The sequence below is a fragment of the Rhinolophus sinicus genome, linkage group LG02 (genome assembly GCF_036562045.2).
Source record: "Rhinolophus sinicus isolate RSC01 linkage group LG02, ASM3656204v1, whole genome shotgun sequence".
NCBI classification, from domain to species: Eukaryota; Metazoa; Chordata; class Mammalia; order Chiroptera; family Rhinolophidae; genus Rhinolophus; species Rhinolophus sinicus.
In genome coordinates this window covers 109709944-109733271 of record NC_133752.1, presented here as the reverse complement: position 1 = coordinate 109733271, position 23328 = coordinate 109709944, and the positions used below count along the sequence as shown (strand labels likewise).

Here is a 23328-nt window from a genome sequence, read left to right as displayed (position 1 = left end):
TGGACTCATCTTTCTATTCACATACTCTTGACTGATGTCTGGGACTCAGGAGGAATCATTTCAGATAGTCTTTGTAAGTACACGCTTAGCCTTTGTAAGTGCACACTTATTTTGGTTTGACTTCAGGTTCTGAAAACATGATCGTAACATCCAAAGGGCACTCCATATTTAAGTTCCCAGTCAGCACAGCTAATGGAATTGTTGGAAAAGAAGAGCTATGACCCTTTAAGGCAGTTATGAGTGTCTCAGCAGTTACTGCTGGTTCCTAAGAGGTGAGATCAGGAGTGACTTGATCAGAATACACCAGCTATTCCACGCAACTTTCAGATATGCCAAGCGGTTTTTGTGTTGTTGTTTTTTTTGGTTTGTGAGGTCAGTTTTTTTTTTTTTTTTTTTAACTGGGAAATATTGGGGAACTGTGTGTTTTTCCAGGGCCCATCAGCTCCAAGTCCAATTGCCAGTTTCAGTCTTTAGTTGCAGGGGACACAGCCCACCATCCCATGGAGGGAATTGAACCAGCAACTTTGTTGTTGAGAGCTTGTGCTCTAACCAGCTGAGCCCTCTGGAAGCTCAGCGGCAGCTTGTTGTCTTCAATCTAGTTGTGGAGTGCGCAGCCCATGTGGGAATTGAACCAGCAACCCTGTTGTTCAGAGCTCGCACTCTAACCAACTGAGCCATCTGGCCACCCTGCCCAGCGTCTTTTGGAAAAGAAAGGTTTTCATCTTTAACCAAGGACTTTCCATCACTTAATTCAAATATGAAGAAGGATGAAACATTCTTGTGAAACAAAGTCACTTCTCAATTACATCCCCAAGGATTATGTTACTAGTGTAAAACCACCAATTCCAGAGTATCTCTTGAGTTACCACCAGCTGATATGTACTCAAGATCAGAACACTTTTTGATATGGTGGAATCTTTTTATAACGCTGGCTTGTGACAATCCTGCTTTATGACCAAGAAAGTATATCTGACTTGGTGTGGAAAAAGTTACACCAAAACGTGTATAAACTGCATTAAAATAGTGGCCTAATGTGTTCATTTAAGCAACAGTGGAAAGACGTGAAAGATTAAGAGTTATTAGATAGTCTGGGATCATTTGCTGTTTTAGTTTTCTCTTCCATTAGTTGAGTCAACTACTTGTATTTTTTTTTTTTTAAGATTTTTTTTTTTATTGGGGAAGGGGAACAGGACTTTATTGGGGAACAGTGTGTACTTCCAGGCCTCTTTTCCAAGTCATGTTGTTGTCCTTTCAATCTTAGTTGTGGAGGGCACGGCGCAGCTCAGCTCCAGGTCCAGTTGCCGTTTCTAGTTGCAGGGGGCACAGCCCACCATCCCTTGCGGGAGTCGAGGAATCGAACTGGCAACCTTGTGGTTGAGAGCCCATTGGCCCATGTGGGAATTGAACCGGCAGCCTTTGGCGTTAGGAGCATGGAGCTCTAACCGCCTGAGCCACCGGGCTGGCCCGACTACTTGTATTTAAACTGCTCCTTGAAGAAAATATTTCCCCTAGTGAGAATCTAATTGTGCTCACTGACTCATGTATGAAGAAGTGTGTGGATGTATATGTGACTCAACTTGTTTCCACTGATACAAATTCTTAAAAAGTCCACTCCAAAACAGTTAACAGCATTACTGGAAAATTTATTTCCAAATGAAGGCCTTCACACTGCATGGCAACTTCTACCTGCTTTTAATATTTACAACACATTGCAGCTACCAGATTGAGGCCTAGCCCTAGAGTGGCATCCATTTAATGATGAACGATGTAGTCATTTTTCTTTTCTAATAAATTTAAACGTTGAAGGAACAGAAAAGTGTTTTTGGTAGCAAGGAAATATTTATTAGTACTTCACTACTCTTGTTCGTATGCTTCTCCAGTGTCAGGTTAACAGTAACACATGTTACTGCAGAGTACAGGTAATGCAGACCCAGCACCCCAGGGAACAGACGCAGGCACCATTTCTAAATGTAAGCGCTCCCTGGTTTATTTGGGCACTATCTAAGGGATTTGAGTTTGTTAGTCCTTGAATTCTGACTGTGTCTCTAGGAGAGGCAGACATCTAACTGCTGAATTTTTAAGTTTGCTTTTCATCTTTTATGCTCACAAACTCCCGTTCTCTCCTGATGCAGCCTCTTGGGTACAGGCAAAAAATGAAAACAGAAGGTTACTAATTACATTCCCCTCAGGATGTACACAGTAGCTTCTGGTATCCACCAGCTTCGAGTCTTTATCAAAATCCTGACTTCTTGGAAAGAGAACAGATGCCTTTAGTGACCTGAGTTTGGAAACAGGTGACAGGCCCTTGAGTCTCCACACCTCTGAACTGCCAGTGGTTTTCCCTGACTTTTTTTTTTTTAATTAAAGTTTATTGGGGTGACAGTTGTTAGTAAAGTTACATAGATTTCAGGTGTACAATTCTGTAACACATCATCTATAAATCACATTGTGTGTTCACTACCGGGAGTCAGTTCTCCTTCCATCACCATATATTTGACTTTTCCCTGACTCTTAATGAAAGGAAAGCAGGGTGAAAAAAGCCAAACACGTCCTGAGGCCTGATTTTCCCACTGTTTGAGGACAGAACTTTAGTCTAAAACCTGTGCCATCTGGTTTTTAAACAGGAAGGCTGTTACTTCCTTAGTATTAAGATGGTCCCTGTCCTGTGAGGAATTTTTCATGTGAAAGAAGTCTGCATTCCTTGCTCTCCATACATGACACTGTCTGCTATGAGGCTGTGCCCCAAGGTTGCACTTCAAACAACATTAAAGTTTTTTCTTCTGCCTTACAATCTGCTTTTAAATTTAATTTTCAAGTGGGGACCTATACATCTGAAATAAGATAAAGGCAAAGTGTGTAATGGACTTAGGAGGTGGTGTGAAGCTCGTTCAGATAGTGCAAGCGGACATTTTCATTCAAGTAGATCAATGTAGAGATTTCTAAATGGGTCATCAGCTTCAAACATGACCTTTAAAGTAGTGAGAAATAAATAGCTGTCTTCTCTAAGCACTTTGTAAAAGGGCCGCAGTTCCATCTCCACTGGGGGCAGGTACACTACTGTTGCTACATCAAGTTTTAGCCAGACACGATTTTGTAGTCATACATCCAGTCAGTCCATCTCCTAGAGCAAGAAGGAAACACAAGCAGTTAGCCAGTCTAACTGTTCTTACCATCGACACTTTTAGTCACATTCCTGACTTCTTGTTTTGAATTCTTTTTTTGTGGTTTCCCATTTGCTGCTGCTCCTCCCTCTTCCCTAACTTATAAGCGATGACCAGGTTTTCTTTTTCTTTTCCTCTAACAGCAGGGACACTTTTTCTGCTAATTTGGACCAGATAATATTTTAGGGTCCGCAGGCCATACCGTCTCTGTCACACCTCGATTCTGAAGTTACATAGTGTGGAAGCGGCCTAAGACAATCTACGAATGAATGAACATGGCTGTGTTTCAGGAGGGCTTTGTTTGCAAAAAGGAATGGCAGGCCTGACTCAGCCTCTGGCCACAATTTACTAACCTGTGTAAATTACTGGGAGTTGCACAGCATTCCTTTGTAACAAGCATACCTTGCCCTTGTTAGAATGTATATTCAACTTCTACAACAGATAATCTAAGTATAACTTAAACATGTCAGTTTATTTCTCTAACTATAGGTGAGCAGTCAACACCAATCTTAGGACCCGGGAGCCTCTCTTCCTGGTCCCTTACCTGTACCCACATCTTCACCCATGGTTCAGCCCACGGGCCCGGGAGGGGAGGGCATTGTACTCCTTGTCTTTAAGGACACAGGGCAGACGATGGATATGTCATGTCTGTCTGCGTCCCCTCACCAGAAGTGAGTCACAGGTCACACCTGGCTTATAAGGGAGCCTGGGATTCATACCAGCTACAAATCCTATGACTATAGAAGACGGGGAGGACAGATATTTGGCAGTCTCCAGCAGTCTCTGCTATAACTAAAACTGGGATGTTCTGATTTGCTTCAAGGATTAATTAGAATGTATAACCCCTTCTCCAATCAAAACAAACCTTTAGTCTATATTTATTTAGCACACTGAAAATCCAGTTATGTTTTTACTACTGTCCTCTCCCTAGATCTGCGTTCTTCAAACTCCCATGTGAGTTTCTGGTGCTCCACACCCCTAATTTAGTAGATGTAACTGCTTTATTGATTACCATTTTCTAAGGTCTAAGGTCTAAATTAGCCAGAATTAATATTCACTAAACAGAATTCAGTCCTTAAGAACTCTAGTGACATAATCAATAGATGTGAAGCTGGGTTTGTGCAAAAACTCATTCTCTGGAGCCACCACCCTTACTTCCCTGCATCCTACATTCTGCTCCATGAAAACAACTGCAAAAACAGCTTTCAAGGTGCTGACATAGGGACATTCTCAGCTACTGGATCACCTGTGCCAAGACGCATCCGTAGTGGGTCCAAAGAATTAAGATTGTGTTTGAGCCCCTCAGGGTTTGCTAAGCTGTTAATACAAGCTGCTACTGACACCTTAGATGGTGACACCTTAGATACTGCCCCCTTTGATGGTTGCTGGCTGTCCAGGAACTTTCCCAGGCTTACCTCCAACAATAGGCTTGGTTTAACACCTGATTTGAGATGTATGTTCATTCTCCTGTTGTAAAACGCCTGTATAACTGAAGACTACGACAGATGGAGAATGCTTTTAAGGCTTATCAGTAAATAATAAGAGAGGGTCAGAGCCCGAGTAATGCTTCTGACACGTAAAATCCCCAATATTCACTAATCGTTTCACATTTACAGAATATACCGACACTGAAACCTCAGGTCTATGAAGCTGACGCTGCCTGCCCTCCTTGGCAGCTTCTTGAAGAACTGACTTCTCATATCCTGGTTATGGGACAGATGTTTTCTGAGGCAGGTTTTAGATAGTTCTCTCCCCCCTTTTCTTATCTCCCCTTTTTGTCTCTCTCCCCATCAACCTTGGTGAGCATGTTTTCAAAGAATTTAATTATACTTGTTTTCGTGAAGGTGAAGTTGAGAGCAGACTGGAGACACTCAGCTAGGTCCCTCAGCCACTTTTTTTCATGTTCTACCTACGCGTCTGGACCACTGTCATGATTCTGTCGATAGTACGAAGAAGGCCTTTACCCAAAGACAGCAGCACATCTTAAAAATAAAGCTGATAAAGCTCCAAAGGACATCAGATGTTCACTACCACCTCCTACCACTTGCTCATAAAAGCAAAAGCAAGCCTTTCCACCTACCCAGGAAGGTCTGCAGGTGCCTTCCTGTGGTTGGGGTGTCAGAAGCAGAGGGAAGGGATGAAAGGATGGTAGAGGGCTCTGCTGGCTTCCCAGACCTCAGAGGCAGTGTGTGGGGAGCGGGCAGAGTCCCAGAGGGCTCAGGGAAACGGCAAGGAGCTGACGGCTGGTTCTTACATTTCTGAACAAGTTCCTCACGTAGGTGAGCAGGTTCTGGTTAATAAAATTCACTGTTGTGCGAAAGACGCCCTGGAGCAAGGATGGCATGTGATCGGCCACTTTTTTGGCCAACAGCAGGGTCAACATCAGCTTGGCCTTCTCCATCTCCATGTCTTTAGGGAAAGTCTGCATGAGCTGGTCCAGCGCATCAGCGAGGCACCTCCTTCTGTCCTGTGCAGGCAGAGGTGGAGACAGAAGGCTCACAGGGGACCCAGTCCTCTAATGTCCTTCCCTGTCAAAAGAAGAACAGCCCTCCACGGGAAGCAGGAAGCACGCTCTCCTCTCAGAGGGAAGTATTTATTAAATAGCTAAGGCGTGTGGAGGAGAGAAGGAGAAGCGATTTCATTGTGAGAGGTGATGGAAGGGAGGGCTGAGATGACTCCCTCGAGTGGGAGACGCACTAACCAAACACATGGTCCCTGAGCCCCGTGTGTGCACATTCGACACTGATGGAACTGAAGAAGCCAAGTCACTTCCTGCCTCTGAGGCAGTTCACCTGAGAGTTAGCTAAGTCATCTCAGGCCAAGTTCCTGGTGCAGACCTAACTGGGGGGGGAGGGGGGAACTTAGGCTCATGATTCTCATGCAAAATAAGTGAACACTGTGGGAGCGCCCAAGGCAAAGTGCTTATGTATCCATGAGGGCTGCTGCAGAACAGCAGATGGGGAGAGACCACTAGACAGGGAGCAACCTTCCTGGGGGCAGGAGGCTGGACCTGGCTAAACCCTGGAGGACTAATAAACTTCTAGGTAGTGAGGGGCACGTGCATTTTTAGCTGGTGATCAAAAGAATGGAACCTTTTCTTGAACTCGGGTAGGCATACATTTGAGGACCTTGGGGTTATTTTTCTCTCCCACTAAGTTTCCTCAGGACACATAGTGCCTGAGACCTATCTTTGTATCCCCCACAGGGCTCTGCACATGGCAGCAGCACTGTACACACCTGTATATGGTTTCTTAACATGAAGTCAAGAGCAGTAGGCTAAAGTGTCACTTTTCTTGTCACACCTGGGCGACTTAAAAGTTCTCTACTGGTGTTCTTATTCAGCTCCCTAAAACTGAAGCAAGTTATTTCTGGAAGAGTCATACACATTTTGTTCATTTTTGGGGAGGCTTTTATCCCCAAACTCTTGCTTCTCAATTAAAGTTCAGGTTTCCTAAGTGTCAAGTAACTTAATTCTTCTGAGAGACAATTAACTATGCTATAATTTCTATTTCCAATTCTTCTGTGGACAGTCACGAATTGAGGCACCTTACTGGACATTGGTCTGACAGGAGACAGAGGACAGACTTCCTTGTTCAAATGACAATGGAGAAAGCCCCCACACTTCCCAGCTAACCTAGAAAAGACACTAGGGGTTTTCTCACTTACTTCCTCTGACAGGTTCCCATTCATGAACTCCGCTGCCAGGCGGTTCACCAGTGTTGGGGGGATTCTGCACTCCATCGTGTCCCCTATCTGGGCGAGCTGCCTGGCAATGTTCTGAATGATTTCCTCTTGACTCTCAGAACCTGACAGAGGCAGGGGCAGTGGACAAAACAGATCAGACAATGGCCTGTTCACCCCAGCCCAACCTGGAAAAGGAAGTGATTCTCTTTGGAGCAAGGCCAGCCCGTCCCCTCCCCCCAGCACACCATGCACCGAGCGAGCTTCTGTTGCTCCCTCTGCTAGGGCCAGGGAAGGGCCCGACTGAGCAAACACTGGCTGGAGAAGCAGGCTTCTCCCTAAATAAAGATCCACTTCTACCCACGCAGGGTCAGTATGCTGGGGCTGCCAGCTCTGTACCCCATCCTCTAACAGCTGTCAGCCTAAGCAGTTAATACAGAGGCTGTGCAGTCAGACAAGTCAGAGCCCCACGTCTGCCATTCCCGAGCCACAAGACCTCGCTCCAGGGTGGCTGTGGAGATAAGTGCTTTCCCCAGTCACATCTCCCTCAGCAAAACCCCTTCTCCACTCTGACCTAGACAGCTGTGCACAATCTGCCCAGCCTCTCTGGCAGCAGCTCTTTCCACTTTCCCTTAATCCCTCTTCTCCAGCTCCACTGGCCTCCCCAGAGCGCAGGCAGGCTCCTTCTCTAACTGCTTTTAGGTGTTCTCCAATGCCACGCGAAGACTGACACCCCACTTTTACCGCCACATGCCCTCCACTTTCCTTCCTTAGTACTCACTACTATATCATGTATTTTACCTGTCTCTGCTGTCTGACTCCCTCACCAGAACGTAGGCTTCATAAGGGCTCTGATTTTTAAATGTTTTGTTTACTGCCAAATACGCAGTGCCAAAAACAATGCAAGGCACACAGTAGGTGCTCAATGAATGATTGCATGAATGAAAGAATGAGTAAATGAATGAACCCTGTACCTAGCTCCTAGTAAGTATTCAATAAATGCCAGCGATTGTTATTTCTCCCATTAAATCTCATATTTTTTTCTGTGCTCGCAGTTTCCCTCTGGCTTCTTACTTCCCCAGAACAGAAATCTCATCCTCACACCGTCTTTGCTGTCGCCACTGCCTCCTCCGCCACCAGTCGGTAGGTCTACGTCAGCATAGACACAGCCATCTCTCCGCCCCATGCCCACTCCCACCACTGGCGTGGGCTCTCACCTCGCATCTGGGTAAAGAGTGTCTCCTCTCCTCACCCCACTCACTGCCTCCAGGCCCCTCTCCACAATACACTTAGGCACAGAGTCAGAAGACAGGAAGTGGGGTGAGTGTGCCTGCAGGACCCCGAGGTGACTGCCTCCTCATTCTCTGTGCCGTGGTGTTGACCACGACACACATAGTATTGAGACGACATCACTTCCGACTCAGAACCCTCCACATGCTCACTTCTGCTTAAGTGACAAGTCACCACCTCGCCTCAAATCATCTTGGATGTCCACTATCCTTCACGCGTTCCAGCCAAACTCAGCACCTCCCACAGGCCATGGCCTTTGCATCTCCACAGCTGGGCTAAACTGCCAGTCGCCTTCCCAATCTCCAGACTGAACTGGACCCAACTTCAGGGCCAGCTCTGTTCCGTCGTGGCCACGAAGTTTCTCCTGACTGCCCACAGAGAACAGTGCCCGCCTTCTCCTTAGCTCCCACGGCAGACTCTCTGCTCACCAACTTCCTATGCTTTTCTACCTGTTTCAGCAACTGATTCATCTGCGTCCAGCTGAGTGAACGAATTCACCGATGACACCAGAGGCCACTGATGAGGCCAGAGCCTCTATGTGGCCCTTTGCTTCCAAATCTTGTCAGGTGTTCAATCTACATGCCAGTTTTCTACCAGAGGATGAGGTTAAGTGCAGAGCCCCACAACCACTTCTGCAAATGCCCGAGTCCAGCCAGGTTCTGCAGTTTAAGGGAAGGGATGGTGTAGATGAGCAAAGGACAGGCCGGGGACAGCCTCTGGCTGTAGGAACTCCTGCAGGAGCTGCTGACAGCAAAGCCATTCCTGCTCCCCAAACCTTCCCAACCTTCCCCAAAGGGGCCTGCTCTTCTTCCAGCTCAGGGCCGGCCAGAAGACATACTCGCTGGATTCTAAGGCACACAGTGTGTTTGGCACACCCAGGCTAGCTAGCGGGGGACTCCTGCCCTACCCCCACCCATGGAGCCAGAGATTCTAGGGCTGGATGGGCTGTTGGTCTTCCCCACGGCCACCAAGGGCAGGGCAACCTCCTATGCCAGGAGATTTCAGGGCGGCAGGATGTCAGTCCTGCTCCTAGGTAGGGAGGCCTGGGTGTGGTCCTCACGCTCGCCTTAGTGAGCTCAGCAGGACGTGCTGACATCAGCGCCCCCACCTCGAACATGGTGGTGCAGCAGCTAAAGCGGGCCCAGGCCCATTCTGAACAGTTCTTCATGGAACCCCAGGGTGCACATGACTGACAACCACTCTCCAGGCCCTAATCTGGGAATGGCTGAACCTCCCATGCCCAAGCCTTGCTCCCTCAGAAGTCAGGTCTGAGAGCCTCCATCTGTGGAGGCAACACCAGTGGCTCAGAGGAGTGAAAGCTGAGGCTGGAGGACAGCACAGGGATGAGGGTGAGGAAGGGCAGTCTGCAGACTGAGGTCCCGACGCACCACCCGTGGGACAATGAAGGGGCCCAGCTCAAGGAACGAGGCGGGGCCCAAGTCCGGGCGAGGCCACGCCCAGCGGCTGTTCCATACGGGGCTCATCATTTACCCTTCTCTGGGCCTCAGTTTCCTCATCTGGAAATGTGGTTCAGAATACTTCCATGCCCTAGCTGTCTTGTGGATAAGCACAAGCATAATATATGTAAGAATAAAAGTGTAAAGTACATACAAAGAATCGTTTTAAAGTAACTCAGTGGGTTTCAACCACTTGGAAACTCAGCTAGGCCTGGTCTGCTGGCATAACCAAGAACAGGTCATGCAACCATGTGACACAAACGTATATGGTGGACTGGCACCACGCAGGTGGAGACTGAGACTCTAGCACTTAGGTTCCCTAAAACATCACTGGTGACAGCAAGTCAGGGCAGGCGGGGCCAGGTGCCTACCTGTCCTCAGGCCTTGCTGGACCACGTGGCTGTACCGGTTGCCATCTGTCTGCAGTTCATCATCGTGGCCTTCCAGCAGGAAAGCTGGCACAGGCCACTCATGGCCCAGCACCTTCAGCTCTTCATGGAAATTACAGTTGGAGCAGTTTTGGAGGAAGCCGAAAACCAGCAGGTCTGTGATACGCTCATCCTGGAGGCCTGAACCATTGCTGACCTAGAGGGAAGCAGGGGGTCAGGGAGACCTGAGGGAAGGGGGGGTCGGGGAGACCTGAGGGAAGGGGGTGGGGAGACCTGAGGGAAGGGGTGGGGAGACCTGAGGGAAGGGGGTGGGGAGACCTGAGGGAAGGGGTGGGGAGACCTGAGGGAAGGGGTGGGGAGACCTGAGGGAAGGGGGGGGAGACCTGAGGGAAGGGGTGGGGAGACCTGAGGGAAGGGGGTGGGGAGACCTGAGGGAAGGGGTGGGGAGACCTGAGGGAAGGGGGGGGGAGACCTGAGGGAAGGGGGTGGGGAGACCTGAGGGAAGGGGTGGGGAGACCTGAGGGAAGGGGTGGGGAGACCTGAGGGAAGGGGGGTCGGGGAGACCTGAGGGAAGGGGTGGGGAGACCTGAGGGAAGGGGGGTCGGGGAAACCTGAGGGAAGGGGGGTCGGGGAGACCTGAGGGAAGGGGTGGGGAGACCTGAGGGAAGGGGGGTCAGGGAGACCTGAGGGAAGGGGTGGGGAGACCTGAGGGAAGGGGGTGGGGAGACCTGAGGGAAGGGGGTGGGGAGACCTGAGGGAAGGGGGTGGGGAGACCTGAGGGAAGGGGGTGGGGAGACCTGAGGGAAGGGGTGGGGAGACCTGAGGGAAGGGGGGTGGGGGAGACCTGAGGGAAGGGGGGGGGACCTGAGGGAAGGGGGTGGGGAGACCTGAGGGAAGCGGGGTGGGGAGACCTGAGGGAAGGGGTGGGGAGACCTGAGGGAAGGGGTGGGGAGACCTGAGGGAAGGGGGGTCGGGGAGACCTGAGGGAAGCGGGGGTGGGGAGACCTGAGGGAAGCGGGGGTGGGGAGACCTGAGGGAAGGGGGTGGGGAGACCTGAGGGAAGTGGGGTCAGAGAGACCTGAGGTAAAGGGGGTGGGGAGACCTGAGGGAAGTGGGGTCAGAGAGACCTGAGGTAAAGGGGGTGGTCAGGGAGACCAGAGGGAAATGGGGGTTGGGAAGACCTGAGGGAAGCGGGGGAAATCTGAGGGGAGCGGCAGCAGCCGCTCAGGCCAGCCTCCGTCTGTGTCTGCCAGGACAGGGCAACGTTTCTGGAGTGCTGACCACACTTGGGCAGTGTTCTTGGCAAACCAAGGTGAGTACTTGTAGCATCAGCAGCCAGGTGTGCTTAAACAAACACCCCGGATGAAAGAGGGACTAATGTGGAAGGCCAGGGACACTGAGATCTGCCCAGATAAATGCAAAGCAGACACACTGGACAGTAGGAGGTCCAGAGGATAACATGAGGTGCAGGCAAGATTTATTTCCATCTTCTGAGTCCTTAATATTCTTCGTTAGAAAGATCAGAACACTTTTAGAGGACAGTTTTTAAGGGCAAATTGTTTTAAATAAACAAAATGCATCAAACAAGGTACTTATATATTTCAGCCTTTACTTCTCTAAAATTATTCCTACAAAAAGGAAAAATGTTATACAAAAGCTCTACTGTCAAATTATTACAGAAGCCAAGTGGCATAAGGCAGTTTAGAAACTCAGGGATATGCTTCATTTCTGCCTCATGGAGAGGTCCTGGTTAGCAGAAAAAAGGAGGGCCGGGGCAGTGATGTGGGGTGAACTGTATTCCCCAAAAAGAAATGTTCAAGGGCTAACCCCTAGTACCTCTGAATGTGACCTTGTTTGGAAATAGAGTCATTGCAAATGTAATGAAGTTAAGAGCAGGCCATACGGGGTTAGGGCGGGCCCTAAACAGGGGACAATGCCATGTCAAGACACACTGAAGCATGAGTGATGTGTCTATAAGCCAAGAGACGCCCAGCACTGCCGGCAGCACCAGAAGCTGGGAGAGAGGCTCGGGATTCTCCCTCAGCAGCCCCACAAGGAACCAGCATTGCTGACACCTCATTTTCAGGTTTCTGGCCTCCAGAACTGTGAAGGGAAACACTGATTATGGTATTTTGTTCCAAAAGCCCCAGGAAACTACTACAGGCAGCCTCTGCCCGAGGGCTTCCTTCTGATGTAGAGGGTGGTGACCAGGTGTCCCAAGCCTCCATGCAGAGTGGCTGTTGCCACCAACCACGCCAGATCAGGTTATCAGACACAAGTCCAGTGATGTCTGCACTTGCCACGTATAATAAAAAGAAAAGAATTGGCAGGGAGGGAAAGGAGAGCACTTCCTCTATCAGAGAAGGACCGGTCCAGACGCCAGGAGTGAATAATCCAGGAAGTCAAATGTTTAGGACCAGTCAGCTGGAAAGCAGTCCGGGCAGACTCCATTTTGAGGAAGAGGCTGGACTCTGCCAGGACACGGCAGTCGGCTCAGAAGACTGACAGTCTAAGTCCGAGAACATGAAGAGCCTGTGACATGCTGAGTGTGGAACTAGGACCTTTCTGATCTTTCTAGTGACGTAAGTTAACATGGGAGTCTCAGAAGATGAAAGATTTGATAAGTTGTTTATCCTTTTAGCTCATAGGGAAAAAATACATTAAGAGAAATGATCAAGACTTAGGAAGTCTTGCTGGAAATATTACAAAAGTGATCAAAAGAGACAAAAGTACTTCTCATCCTATAAAATCAGTGCCAGTACAGAGAAAAGGATGGAAAACTGTCTAGTGTGTTCAATAAACTGGAATAATCCTGGTGAAAAAGCACCAAATAAACAGTAAAAAAAAAAAAAGACCAACAAAAATCAATCTCACTTATTTTGTTTTTCTAAATATCGAAAATGTCAAAGAAGAATGCTACAATATGGATGAGCGATACCATACAAATAGCAAAAAAAAACCCCAAACCAAACCCAAGACATAGGAAGCGAAATAAGCGAGAAACCAAAGGACAGATACTATGTGACTCCACTTCTATGAGGTCGCTATTATAGAGAGAAAGTAGAGAGAAATTCACAGAGAGAAAGTAGAGTGGGGTTGCGAGGGGTGGGGTAGGGATGGGGAATGGGGAGTCAGTCTTTAATGGGGACAGAGTTTCAGTTCAGGAAGATGAGAAAGTTCTGGAGATGGTGGTGGTGCTGGTGGCACAGCAGTGTGAATGCGCTTCATGCTACTGAACTATACACTTAAAATTGGCTAAAATGGTAAATTTCATGCTATGTGTATTTTACCACAATTTTTAAAAACAGAAAATAAATCAAGGGAAAAAATCTACAACAGGAAGAAAATTCTGATGGTGGCGGGGGGGGGGGGGGCAAACCCTAACATGTCAGCAGAAGTTGCTCAGTGTTTCCCTCTGAACCCTGAGCCTGTGGGACATTGGCCAACTTGTGCCCCAGGTTTTGCACCTTGAAAGAAAACAAAAAGAGCAGTGGGAATAATTGGGAGTAATTACATCCACCTTCCTGCACTGCAGGGATGCCAGGAGAAAGGCGCCAGTGCGGGAGAGAGCTCTCCTGAGGTTAAGGAGCCTGATGTGAGGCGGTTTCTACACCCCGGCAGCCCAAGATTACCCCCAGACAGTCGCAAGATGGAAGGGACAACAACGGGCAAGTTTAAAGGGCACTGAACACAAGAGTGTCTGGTCTTTGGACAGGCCTTTCGCAACGGGGGAGGTCCCAAAATCTCTTCTCTTCCAGCAACTAACATCTCTGCTCACTAAGCCTGTGCTCTCTGGCTCTCCCACTCCCAAGTGCTTCCCATCCTTTAGAAGGATATTCAACAGTACGTACTGAGGACCTTCCAGGCGGCAGAGGCTGCTATAGGCTCAGGACTCAGAAACTGGGCCACTGACTTCAGTAACGGCCAAACCCTTCCCTTTTGCAGATCCCTCCCCCAGGGCGCTGCTGGGGACTCTGGTGTGGACTGGAAGAGCCTGGCTGGCAGCCTCAAAGACATGACAGAACTTGGCGGAGGAGGGAAGGAGGAAGACTTACGTAAGCAGATGAGTAAAGAGCTTTTGATTGGATATGCTACGATTTTCTCTTCCAAGCTTGTTCAAAGGGAAGTATAGACAAGGCACAGTTCAGGTACCAACTTGCGGCAGGGGGCTGGCCTATGTGACCTCTTCCCAAAACTCTACAGCTTTTAAAAATAATCAGAAAGTCTCCTTGCAGCCAGGCAGGAAAGGGAGGAGGAGGACTGGAGAGCAGAGGGGGGAAGATGGGAAGAGAGGCAGGGAGGAGACTGAGACGAGAGGGGCTTTGTCTGTGTTTACTGCACCCCAGTCAGTTGGAGATGTGAGGCCCGTCCTGCAGCGTCGTCACACTGGTGACCGGGTCCACACCAACCGTGCAGAAGAACCAGTGCCTCAGCTGCCCTCGCTCCCCCCAGCCCTCCTGCCGAGCATCTGACCTGGGGATCCATCGCACAGGCAGCTGGCAGCTTGACTGGCTTCTGGCTCACAGGTACTTAAGACAGCAGCCTGGAAGAGGACACACAGACACACAGGGTGGGTGTTGGTCCCTACAGGGACACCCCTCTGGCACCCTCAAGAAGCAATCAAAGACGTGGTCCTAGGCCCTGGCTCCCAGGCGCTCCAGCCCCACAGTGGCCCACTCGCCATCCCAACAGGCTCATCCTAGGTGGTCACTGTCCTCAGCACTGCCTGGCACCCACCAGCAGCACAGTGAGGGCACTCTGGAGCTCTTCTCAGTGGAGACTTGCTAAGGCACTGCAAGCGCTCCAGGGTCCGTCCTCCAACCTCAGGGGCCACGCTCCCACTCAACTCATGGTAGGTACTACCATTTCCCGAAAATAAGACCTAGCCGGATAATCAGCTCTAATGCATCTTTTGGAGCAAAAATTAGTATCAGACTGGGTCTTATATTATTTATATATTATATTGTATTATATTATATTATATTACCTGGTCTTATAGTAAAATAAGACTGGGTCTTATATTAATTTTAGCTCCAAAAGACGCATTAGAGCTGATGGTCTGGCTAGGTCTTATTTTCGGGGAAACATGATGAAATGTGGAGGGAAGTCCGGCTTTTATTTTTAAACATTTTATTTGTTTCATGGAGGGCACAGCTCACAGTGGCCCATGAGGGGATCGAACCAGCAACCTTGATATTATTAGCACCACATTCCAACCAACTGAGCTAACTGGTCACCCCCTATGAGTACTTTTAAAGTAAATACTTATTATATTTGTGAGTTTTCTACAGGAATAAACTTAGCTAATAAAGGATATCTAGTTTTCAGGAAATCTGTTTTATTATCACTGTGACCACTAATAAGGCCACTGTCACCACTCCTCCTTCCTTCCAACAACAAAAAGAAAAGCACCAGCGCATCCCTCAGTGAGCAGCAGGTCTGAGCTTCACATGGTCACCCTGTTCCACATGCTGTGCCGAGAAGGCAGCACTGCGGTGCTGCTGACTTAGTGGACGAGGAGAGAAGGTGTGGCGGAAGGGACAGCCGGCCAGGCCAGCTCTCTCCACAGGCCACCAAAGGGCAGATGCGATAAATCATTCATGGGCTAGAGCTCCTGTAAAATGTTTATAACAAGAGTGCATGTGTGAAATTACATAAAACATTAAAGCTTCCATATGACACCTATTCCAACGAAATAACTCGTCATAAACAACGGACCAAACAAAAGCCAATGAGTTAAGAAGACCATGTCCATAAAATGAACATACGTAACCATGAGAAATAAGGAGAGGCTTGTATGTGCATCATACAGAAATGTCCCAATATGCTGAACAGAACTTTCTGGAGAACAACATAATAATTCTATTTTAAAATGTATTTGCTGGTGCATGTGTGTGTTTACACACAATATTAGGTCGAATCAAATAAAATGGTTATTGTGTACAGCAAAAACAGTCAATTTCCTATGGCTCCTAACTACATAAGTGGAAAAACTGAACAGAAGAATGGACAACCAACTGTCTCCAGGAAGAAAGAGCCAGGCTCCTACATGTGTGAAGGGGTGGCTGGAACAAGGCCTGTGCTGACAGAAGTGTGTCTCCCATCTGCAGGTAGCCGTTGCACGTGTGCTTGGGACACGGTCCGCTCTCAGCACTGCCAGGCCCGTCTGGGTGCTCACACAAGCCTTGGGGGTCACACACAGCTTGAGGCTGAGCCCCAACTTCCCCATGGGAGCCTGGCCAAGCCCGCACCCATGGCTGGGTGTGTCTGAGTGTCTGGGAGGGGAGGGGGCCAAGCTCAGAGGACTCAGGGGCATGTGGACAGAGAGAGAAAAGCAATAGGGCACTGGCTGGCCCCAAGGCTGGAGCCACCAGCAGCATCAGGACAGAGCGAAACAGAACGCAGCCCCAGGACAAAGGCCACAGAAGCCAACAACGCATGCAGTCACTGCCAAGGGAAAGGGCCAGTGGGCAGAACCCAGGCCTCTGCCCCCACCACATTCTCTCAAGAACGAACTCCAGAAAACTATGTGGGGAGAGACGGTCCTCAAGAGGTAATTCACACAAACATTTAGTCTGATTTCCTTCCACACTCTGACACGCACAGCCACACACTCAGGCAGACTTCCATATTCTACGGTCACCTATATTGGGATCATTTTTCTGCTTCAACAGGTATTTTAAAAAACAAAATTTTTTTAACAATATATCAGTTAATATTTAATATAGTATTTCTCACCATGGGGGTGTTACTCAGTTAATATAAAGGCTTTTTTTTTAACATTAAATCTCTTCTCCATTTCAACATCAATATAAAGTATTATTTTTACATTAAATCTTTTCTCCATTAACTTCTATTCCCCCAAAGAAATAAAAGTTTTAAGTGTTTTTTTTTTAATTTATTGGGATGACAATTGTTAGTAAAATTACATAGATTTCAGGTGTACAATTCTGTATTAAGTTTTAAGTTTTGACTGACTGTATTTTATATTTAAGTAGAATATTAACTTGGGAGATAACAAAACAAAAATCTGATAAAAATATAGAGAAAAGACTCCTCACCGATGCAGGAGGCAGTGATTACAACTGAACAGTGTTGACTTCCTAGGATTCTGGGCAAGAGTTTCCTTCTTTCCACTTCATTTACTTTGAGAATTCTGAGACCATGAAATATCACTTATGCAAATCTCAGCCATCTTTCTTCTTTGACCCTCTGTCTAACTAGCAAATACAAATTACAGACTGACTTTCTCAGTGCATATGTTGTGAAAAAGCATTTTTATTCCATTTAACATATCAATTTATTCCCATTTATAGGAAAACAACTAAGTATGTAAAATTATCCTATTTACTGTTTCTTTGGAACTATCAGACACCAAAGCTCAGTTTTTAACCTAAACAGCACAAATGTCTTCAGAGCAAGGTCTGATTCAAGAGGCCCTTCAAAGTCATATCCGTCCATTTCTCTTTCGGGCATATACCCCCAAACAGGCACAGACGCCTGTCATGCTGAGAAGCACACCTAAGAAGAGAGCGATTGCAGCTCCGTCTTCTACTGCTTCAACAACAGGCAGCACCACAAGCAGTGGAACGAGGACTAAGAACAGTTGTGTTGAAACTGAGGTCATGGCGTGGGGACCTTGAGTGCTGAAGGTTTTAAGAAACGATATGTATATAATTCTATCCGACTTGAAATACTCCCTTCCTGGAGCTCTGAACGTGGAGGCTAAGAGGTTCCACATGACAGCGCCTTCCAGGAAGCAGCCATTACAGGAATGGTGAGTTTCAAAAAATTTTTTAATGCTTATTAGTATTCCTTTGCAATGGTTTGTTCTCAATCGGGGGCGATTTTGACCCCCAAGGAACATCTGCACATGTCTAAAGACATTTTTAGTTGTCACAACTGGGTAAAGTGCTCCTGGCATCCAGTGGGTGGCAGCCAGAATGCGGGGGCATCCCACGCACGCAGGCCAGCTCCTGACAACAAAGAATCATCCAGCACAAGTGTCACTGTGCTGAGGTTGAAAACCCTGTTCTACTGTACATATGCACCAAAATATGATTAACCTTCTACTAATGGACATTTACACTTTCAATGTTTTCGTCATTAAAAATAGGACTGTGGAGCCTTTCCTGTTGCGAGTTGCATGGAGTTGGCTCACGAGTTTCTGAGACCCGAAAATTGAGTTTCTTTACACCCAGGGGACTGCACCCAGCGACTCGGCGGCCGTAACCATACCACAAAACGAATATAGTATTGAGTCACACCATAAGCGCTATGGATATCATTTGGATTACCATGACACAAAGAGAAAGAAGGAAGGTGGAAAGTCAAGAGGCTCATGAACGTTCAAAGGCAGCAAAAAGGGTGACTGGTGTTAAAGCTAAGCTCTACCTTAAACAGAGCTATGCTGAGAAAATGCACATGAAAAAGACAATCAAGATGCATGAAAAGAGAAACACCAAACAAAAAAGAATGATGAAAAGACTCCACAAGGAGTAGTACCTGCACATACTGGGCAGAGAGGGACAGTCATGAGCTAAAGTTCTTTCCAATATGATGACACAAAAACGAAAAGAGAAAGCAGGAAAATGGGAAGTCTCTCTGCCCAAAGTGCATGCCCAGGGAGAAACAGAGGTATGAAAAGTTGTTAGAACAGGAAAGAGAAAGCGTGGAAGAGGATCGTTACCGAAGTCTGCTTTCCTGGAGACGGCTTTACTCGAAAACCACCTAAATGTGAAAGATTTAGCAGGCCGATGGGCTTCCGTTTCCGGAAGGCCCATGTAACACTCCAGACTGAGAGCCACCTTCTGCCTACCAGTACTGGGTGTAAAGAAGAGTCCCTCATCCCCACTTTATACAACTTTGGGTGTTATTACCAAAGGTATGCTCACTGAGGTGAACGTGGGCGAGTTGGGCCTTGTGACACGGGAAGCAAGGTTCTTTGGGGGAAATATGCCCAGGTTACAAACAGTCCTGAAAATGATGGATGCATAAACGCCGTCTCATTGGTTTGACAGCAGGCTCCTACAAGAAACTCCTTATAATTACTGAAGACTATGCACCAGTCAGGAAAGCCACCTTTACTGTGATGTTTCTGAGTACTACCCAACAGCTGACATGCCAGCGGTCATCAAGAGAACTATTAACTCTATTGTAAAGAACAGCAATACCCAGGTGAGGCATTTTCCTATTAAATCTAGAATCAAATGAGATAATACAAATGAACATTCCCGTCATCCTGCCATCCTGCAGCACCTACCTGCATCTGTTTGCCTCTGGCTTTACTCCTTTGTTACTTAAGAAGAAACTCAATGAGTTGTATCAGCTGTGGTGGGAACAGGTGGACAGGGGTATATTGCCCACTGAAAACCTCAGAGGCTCCGCGTCACCACGGCTTCACCCCCAAACCCTAAGTCCTAACCTAAGCTGCCAGCAAGGAGAACTCACGCAGCCAAGACCCAATGGGCAGTGGCCAGGTGGGTCACAATGGGGACAGTGACCAACGGCCTTCCCTATGATCAGGCTCCGTTCCCCAGGCACATTTCACAGCCAGGATTCCACCAGCTCGGGGGTACTTTCCTATGGTGACACAGCTGAGACCCAGACTCTTTATGGGTTAGTTCTCTGCGCCCTTAGCCCACCTTTTTCCCAGCCAAGGGTGGGTTCTGGGGTGCAGGGATGACAAATGCCATCACTCATAATCACCACCAGCTACTTACAACGTCCGTGCCAGGTCTGCCTTTGCTGGCCTGCTCTCTGATCCACACAAGGTCCTGAAGGATAGCACTTCCGCCCCAGTTTCCAGAGCCGACGCTGGGATCTGAGGGTGCAGTGAGGGCAGCGAACGCCGCGGCACCTGCAGGGCTGCCAGACTGGGGTGCCCACCTCTGGGCCTGCCTACCAGGAGTGGGGGCTCACGTATCTGCTCAGACTCTAATCCCTGACCTCACTCACACCCTGGATACCCAATGTCCCTGAAGTAGCTGAAAAGTTCACGAGACCAGCCCAGCCCCGCACCATCCCACATGGTCAGTCGGAGGCTTGGCCACCCTGAGGCAGGAGCAAGCACACACAGGTACCGTGGCGAGGACACAGGTTTGAGAGGATAAAGCTGGGAAGGCAGCCGTCCTTGCCCACATGGATTTACCTGTGTCCTCCCACTACTCCCACCTAACCAAGCACCATGCAGACCTCAAGGTCCCTCACCGCTGCAGGAGAGCGCATACTACAGCTGGAGTCCCCATCCGTCCCACCCACCACTTCACCACTGTGATTCTGAGTGTGGCACTCATCGGTCAACAGCATTGTGAGCTTGTTCAACAGGCGGGCACTTAACTTGGAGCTGTGGAACACTGACAGAAATGACTCACAGGTCCCTTCTTCAGTGGAGCTTATTTACCAAAAAAATACATTTATAAACATAAACACTATTTTAAAAAGTGTGTACTGTTATAAGAACCCAGTCATTAGTGCAGCCATCAAATACGTATAGTGCCTACTATGTGCCAGGTGCCAGGAAAGGCTATGTACACTGTTATACCTACTTATATTTATCTATATGTCTATAAAGACATAGCTGTTTATATATACATATATAAAGATAAAAATAAAAATATATAGAGTAGGGCATGGAAGCCGACCCAGACTGGGGGTCCAGAAGAGAAAGTGCCACCTGGAAAAGATGGGCAGGAAAGGGTTAGTTCACCTTTCTGGGCCTTGGTGTTGAGGAGATTGAAGAAACTAAAAGGCACCACAGCCACACTAACAAAATTACTTAAATCAGAATGGGCTGAAACATGAGGAATAGATTTTTTTTGGTTTCTGAAAACAAGTTTTATTTAAATAAGAGTTTTAATATATTACCTAACATTAAAGCTGAAGGGAAAATAAACCAAAAAACGAGTCTGTTACCTCACATGGCCCTGGGCGGTTATTGACAGTAAGCTGTAAGCATTACAATTAGCTACATGATTGACACATCAGTTTGAAATTTGTTCCCTTGTCCAGTGTTTAACTGATAGACGGCTGGCCTCACATTGTGGTGTTTGGACATCGATTAGTGAGGACATGTCTGGTCAAAAAGACCTTAGTGGTAAGCCAGACATCCTACCACCTCACTACAGGAAGCTGGCCCTCTAAGCTCTGCCTACTACCTGGTCAGGGTGGAGACAAGGGATCCTCCACCACTGAAGGCTCCCTCCAGTGGTACAGCTGCCTTTGCTGTTCAGGGGGTGACATTCTCTTAGGGTAGGGAACTCTGCATAGAGAGAAGAGGAGCTTCTGGCCAGACATGGCTGTCTGTGACCCTGGGGTTTTGGGCTTGGCTGAAACTTCACGTCATTGCTTTGTTTCAGGCGGGATACTGCCAGGCACCTACTGCTCGGCCCCTTCTCAAAAGGCTGGACAGCATGGCTTTTTTCAGTTTATTGCATGGAGGTAGTCCGCGTTAAAAGCAGACCCCAAATGGTTACATTATACAAGCTGTAAGGTTTTTAAACTTGTGACAAGGGACAGAAGTGAAATTCTACTCACCGCAAGGAAATCCTCACTTAAGTTTCAGTGAACCAAAAGCACTTAAAATCCATGAACCTTCTTCAGCTGGTCGTTACCCAGTGCAGTCTCTCCGAGGAACAGGCGTATGTTGTGCTGGTCACCCAGAAGCTGAATTACTTCTCCATATTCTGGATGCTCAATGACAGGTTTCCCCTCACATGCTTTCACTAGTTCCTTTTTGTCATAATCCTCAGCGATCCTTTGGCAGTAGTAAGACCCGGCCGACCCTCTGTCAAATTCTTCTATGGGTATAATCCTCAGTGCCAGCAGGAAGCAGACCATCACCCCTACTTGAACTAGCCTGAGCACTTAAAACTTTTCAACTTCTCAGTTATGCATGGATGCCTGGGGATGTATCACTCCCAAAAAAAACCCTCTGAAGAACTTAGGAAAGAACGCTCACATGTCCAGACCGCTGGACCTCGGAAGATCACCGTCTTGGACCAACACAGAAGCAAGGATGCAGGACTGACCCTTCCCAAGAATGTCGTTTTCACTGTATGAGCCCTCAAGTCTCCTCATTTCTTCACAAAACTCCGAGTATTACCTGGTAGCATTCCCCAAGTTGCAAATCTTAACATCCATAACTAAAACTTTGTCCTTTAATTCTAGTGAAGCCTCCTGATTAATTTAGGCTTAGTCCACAGTGTGTACTCCTCAGAAAAATAATGGGTTTGGAGAAGGTGGATTTCCCCCCCCCCAATTAAATGAACACATATTAAAGATTTTATTTAACTCAATATTTAATGGGGAAACAGTAAGATGTTATAACCATTCAAAGGAATCAAAGGCCTATACCCACAGGCCATGTGAAAGCTGAAATGAATTTATAAATAGATGCAAAACCTGTCAGCATCCACAAGGAGGTCCACTAGGCAGAATTCATTTGCATTTCTATGTACAAATCTTTTGCATTAGTATCAGTTTTCTACAATTTAGAGATGTGAAATAGCTCAAAGATGATAAAGAGCAAAGAAAACCTAAAAGTGTGCTCTAATCAGAACATCCAGTTATTTTGTTATTTTTCTGGCCCATTTCAAAGTCTTCCACAATTTTTCCTGACAGCCTTCTTGCCTATGATAATACTCTCAAAGATTATTCTTTGCCACAGAAAAAGGGGCTGGTCTCATTACATTGGCTGGGTAATTTACATCCATGCAGCAAAAGTGTTAATTACCACCTAGGCCTCTTTATGTTTGTTTTGAAAATTTAGAGCCATGCAGTACTGAACAACTACTGAGGCCACAAAATCAACTTCTGCTGGAAATTTTCATAAGGGGTCTCAGACTGGATTTTAAGCACATTTCTTATTTGCTATCCCAAGAGTAGGAAATCAAATCCAAGCAACTCTACCAGGTTCTACTTGCAGTTCCTACAAACGTGAGTGAATTTCTCTGTGAAAATAAAGGAAGCCCAACCAGATGAAAAAAGCTATTTATTCAGACACTTGCATTTGGAAGAGACGCAAAGGAGTGGGAAAGCTTTACAATGGAGAAAGGGAGCTTCAGGTGTGCCCCACAGGAGCTGGAGGTGGGTGACTAAGAACAGGGACCCTCTGTGACTGCACAGGGTGCATATGTAGCTTACTCGGGGTGGTCCTAAATTGGAAGCAGGGACAAAAAACAGGGAAGCGGTTAGTTATTAACCATCCTGGCCACTTGGGCCGACTGTGACAGAAATTACATGTAGCTTCCTGGACTGTCACTAAAAACAGCAGCCTGACTTCCTGGGCTTCTTATCATCGATAAAGGAGTTGGTTTCCTGGGCAGGTTGCTGCCAGTTGTGGATTCAAGT

General features: G+C 47.5%; 1 protein-coding gene and 1 pseudogene across 3 annotated transcripts in view; one reads left to right on the top strand and one right to left on the bottom strand.

Moving 5' to 3' along the window:
* Positions 1–1622: 1622 nt before the first annotated feature.
* The window catches only part of BID (BH3 interacting domain death agonist), a 44082-nt gene continuing 22376 nt past the window's right edge, over positions 1623–23328 (bottom strand). For 2 of the 3 annotated variants that reach the window (XM_019757223.2, XM_074325130.1), the window contains exons 2-6: positions 14452–14521; positions 9961–10174; positions 6828–6967; positions 5416–5628; positions 1623–3121 (exon numbers count right to left, since the gene is read on the bottom strand). In XM_019757223.2, the coding sequence (XP_019612782.1) occupies positions 3110–3121; positions 5416–5628; positions 6828–6967; positions 9961–10174; positions 14452–14463 (591 nt within the window). In that variant the 5' untranslated portion in view covers positions 14464–14521 and the 3' untranslated portion in view covers positions 1623–3109. Of the gene's footprint in view, positions 3122–5415; positions 5629–6827; positions 6968–9960; positions 10175–14319; positions 14522–23328 lie in introns of all 3 variants that reach the window. The other variant, XM_074325129.1, reaches the window with a different exon arrangement.
* On the top strand, positions 17922–19475 carry LOC109461196 (ribosome biogenesis protein NSA2 homolog; annotated as a pseudogene).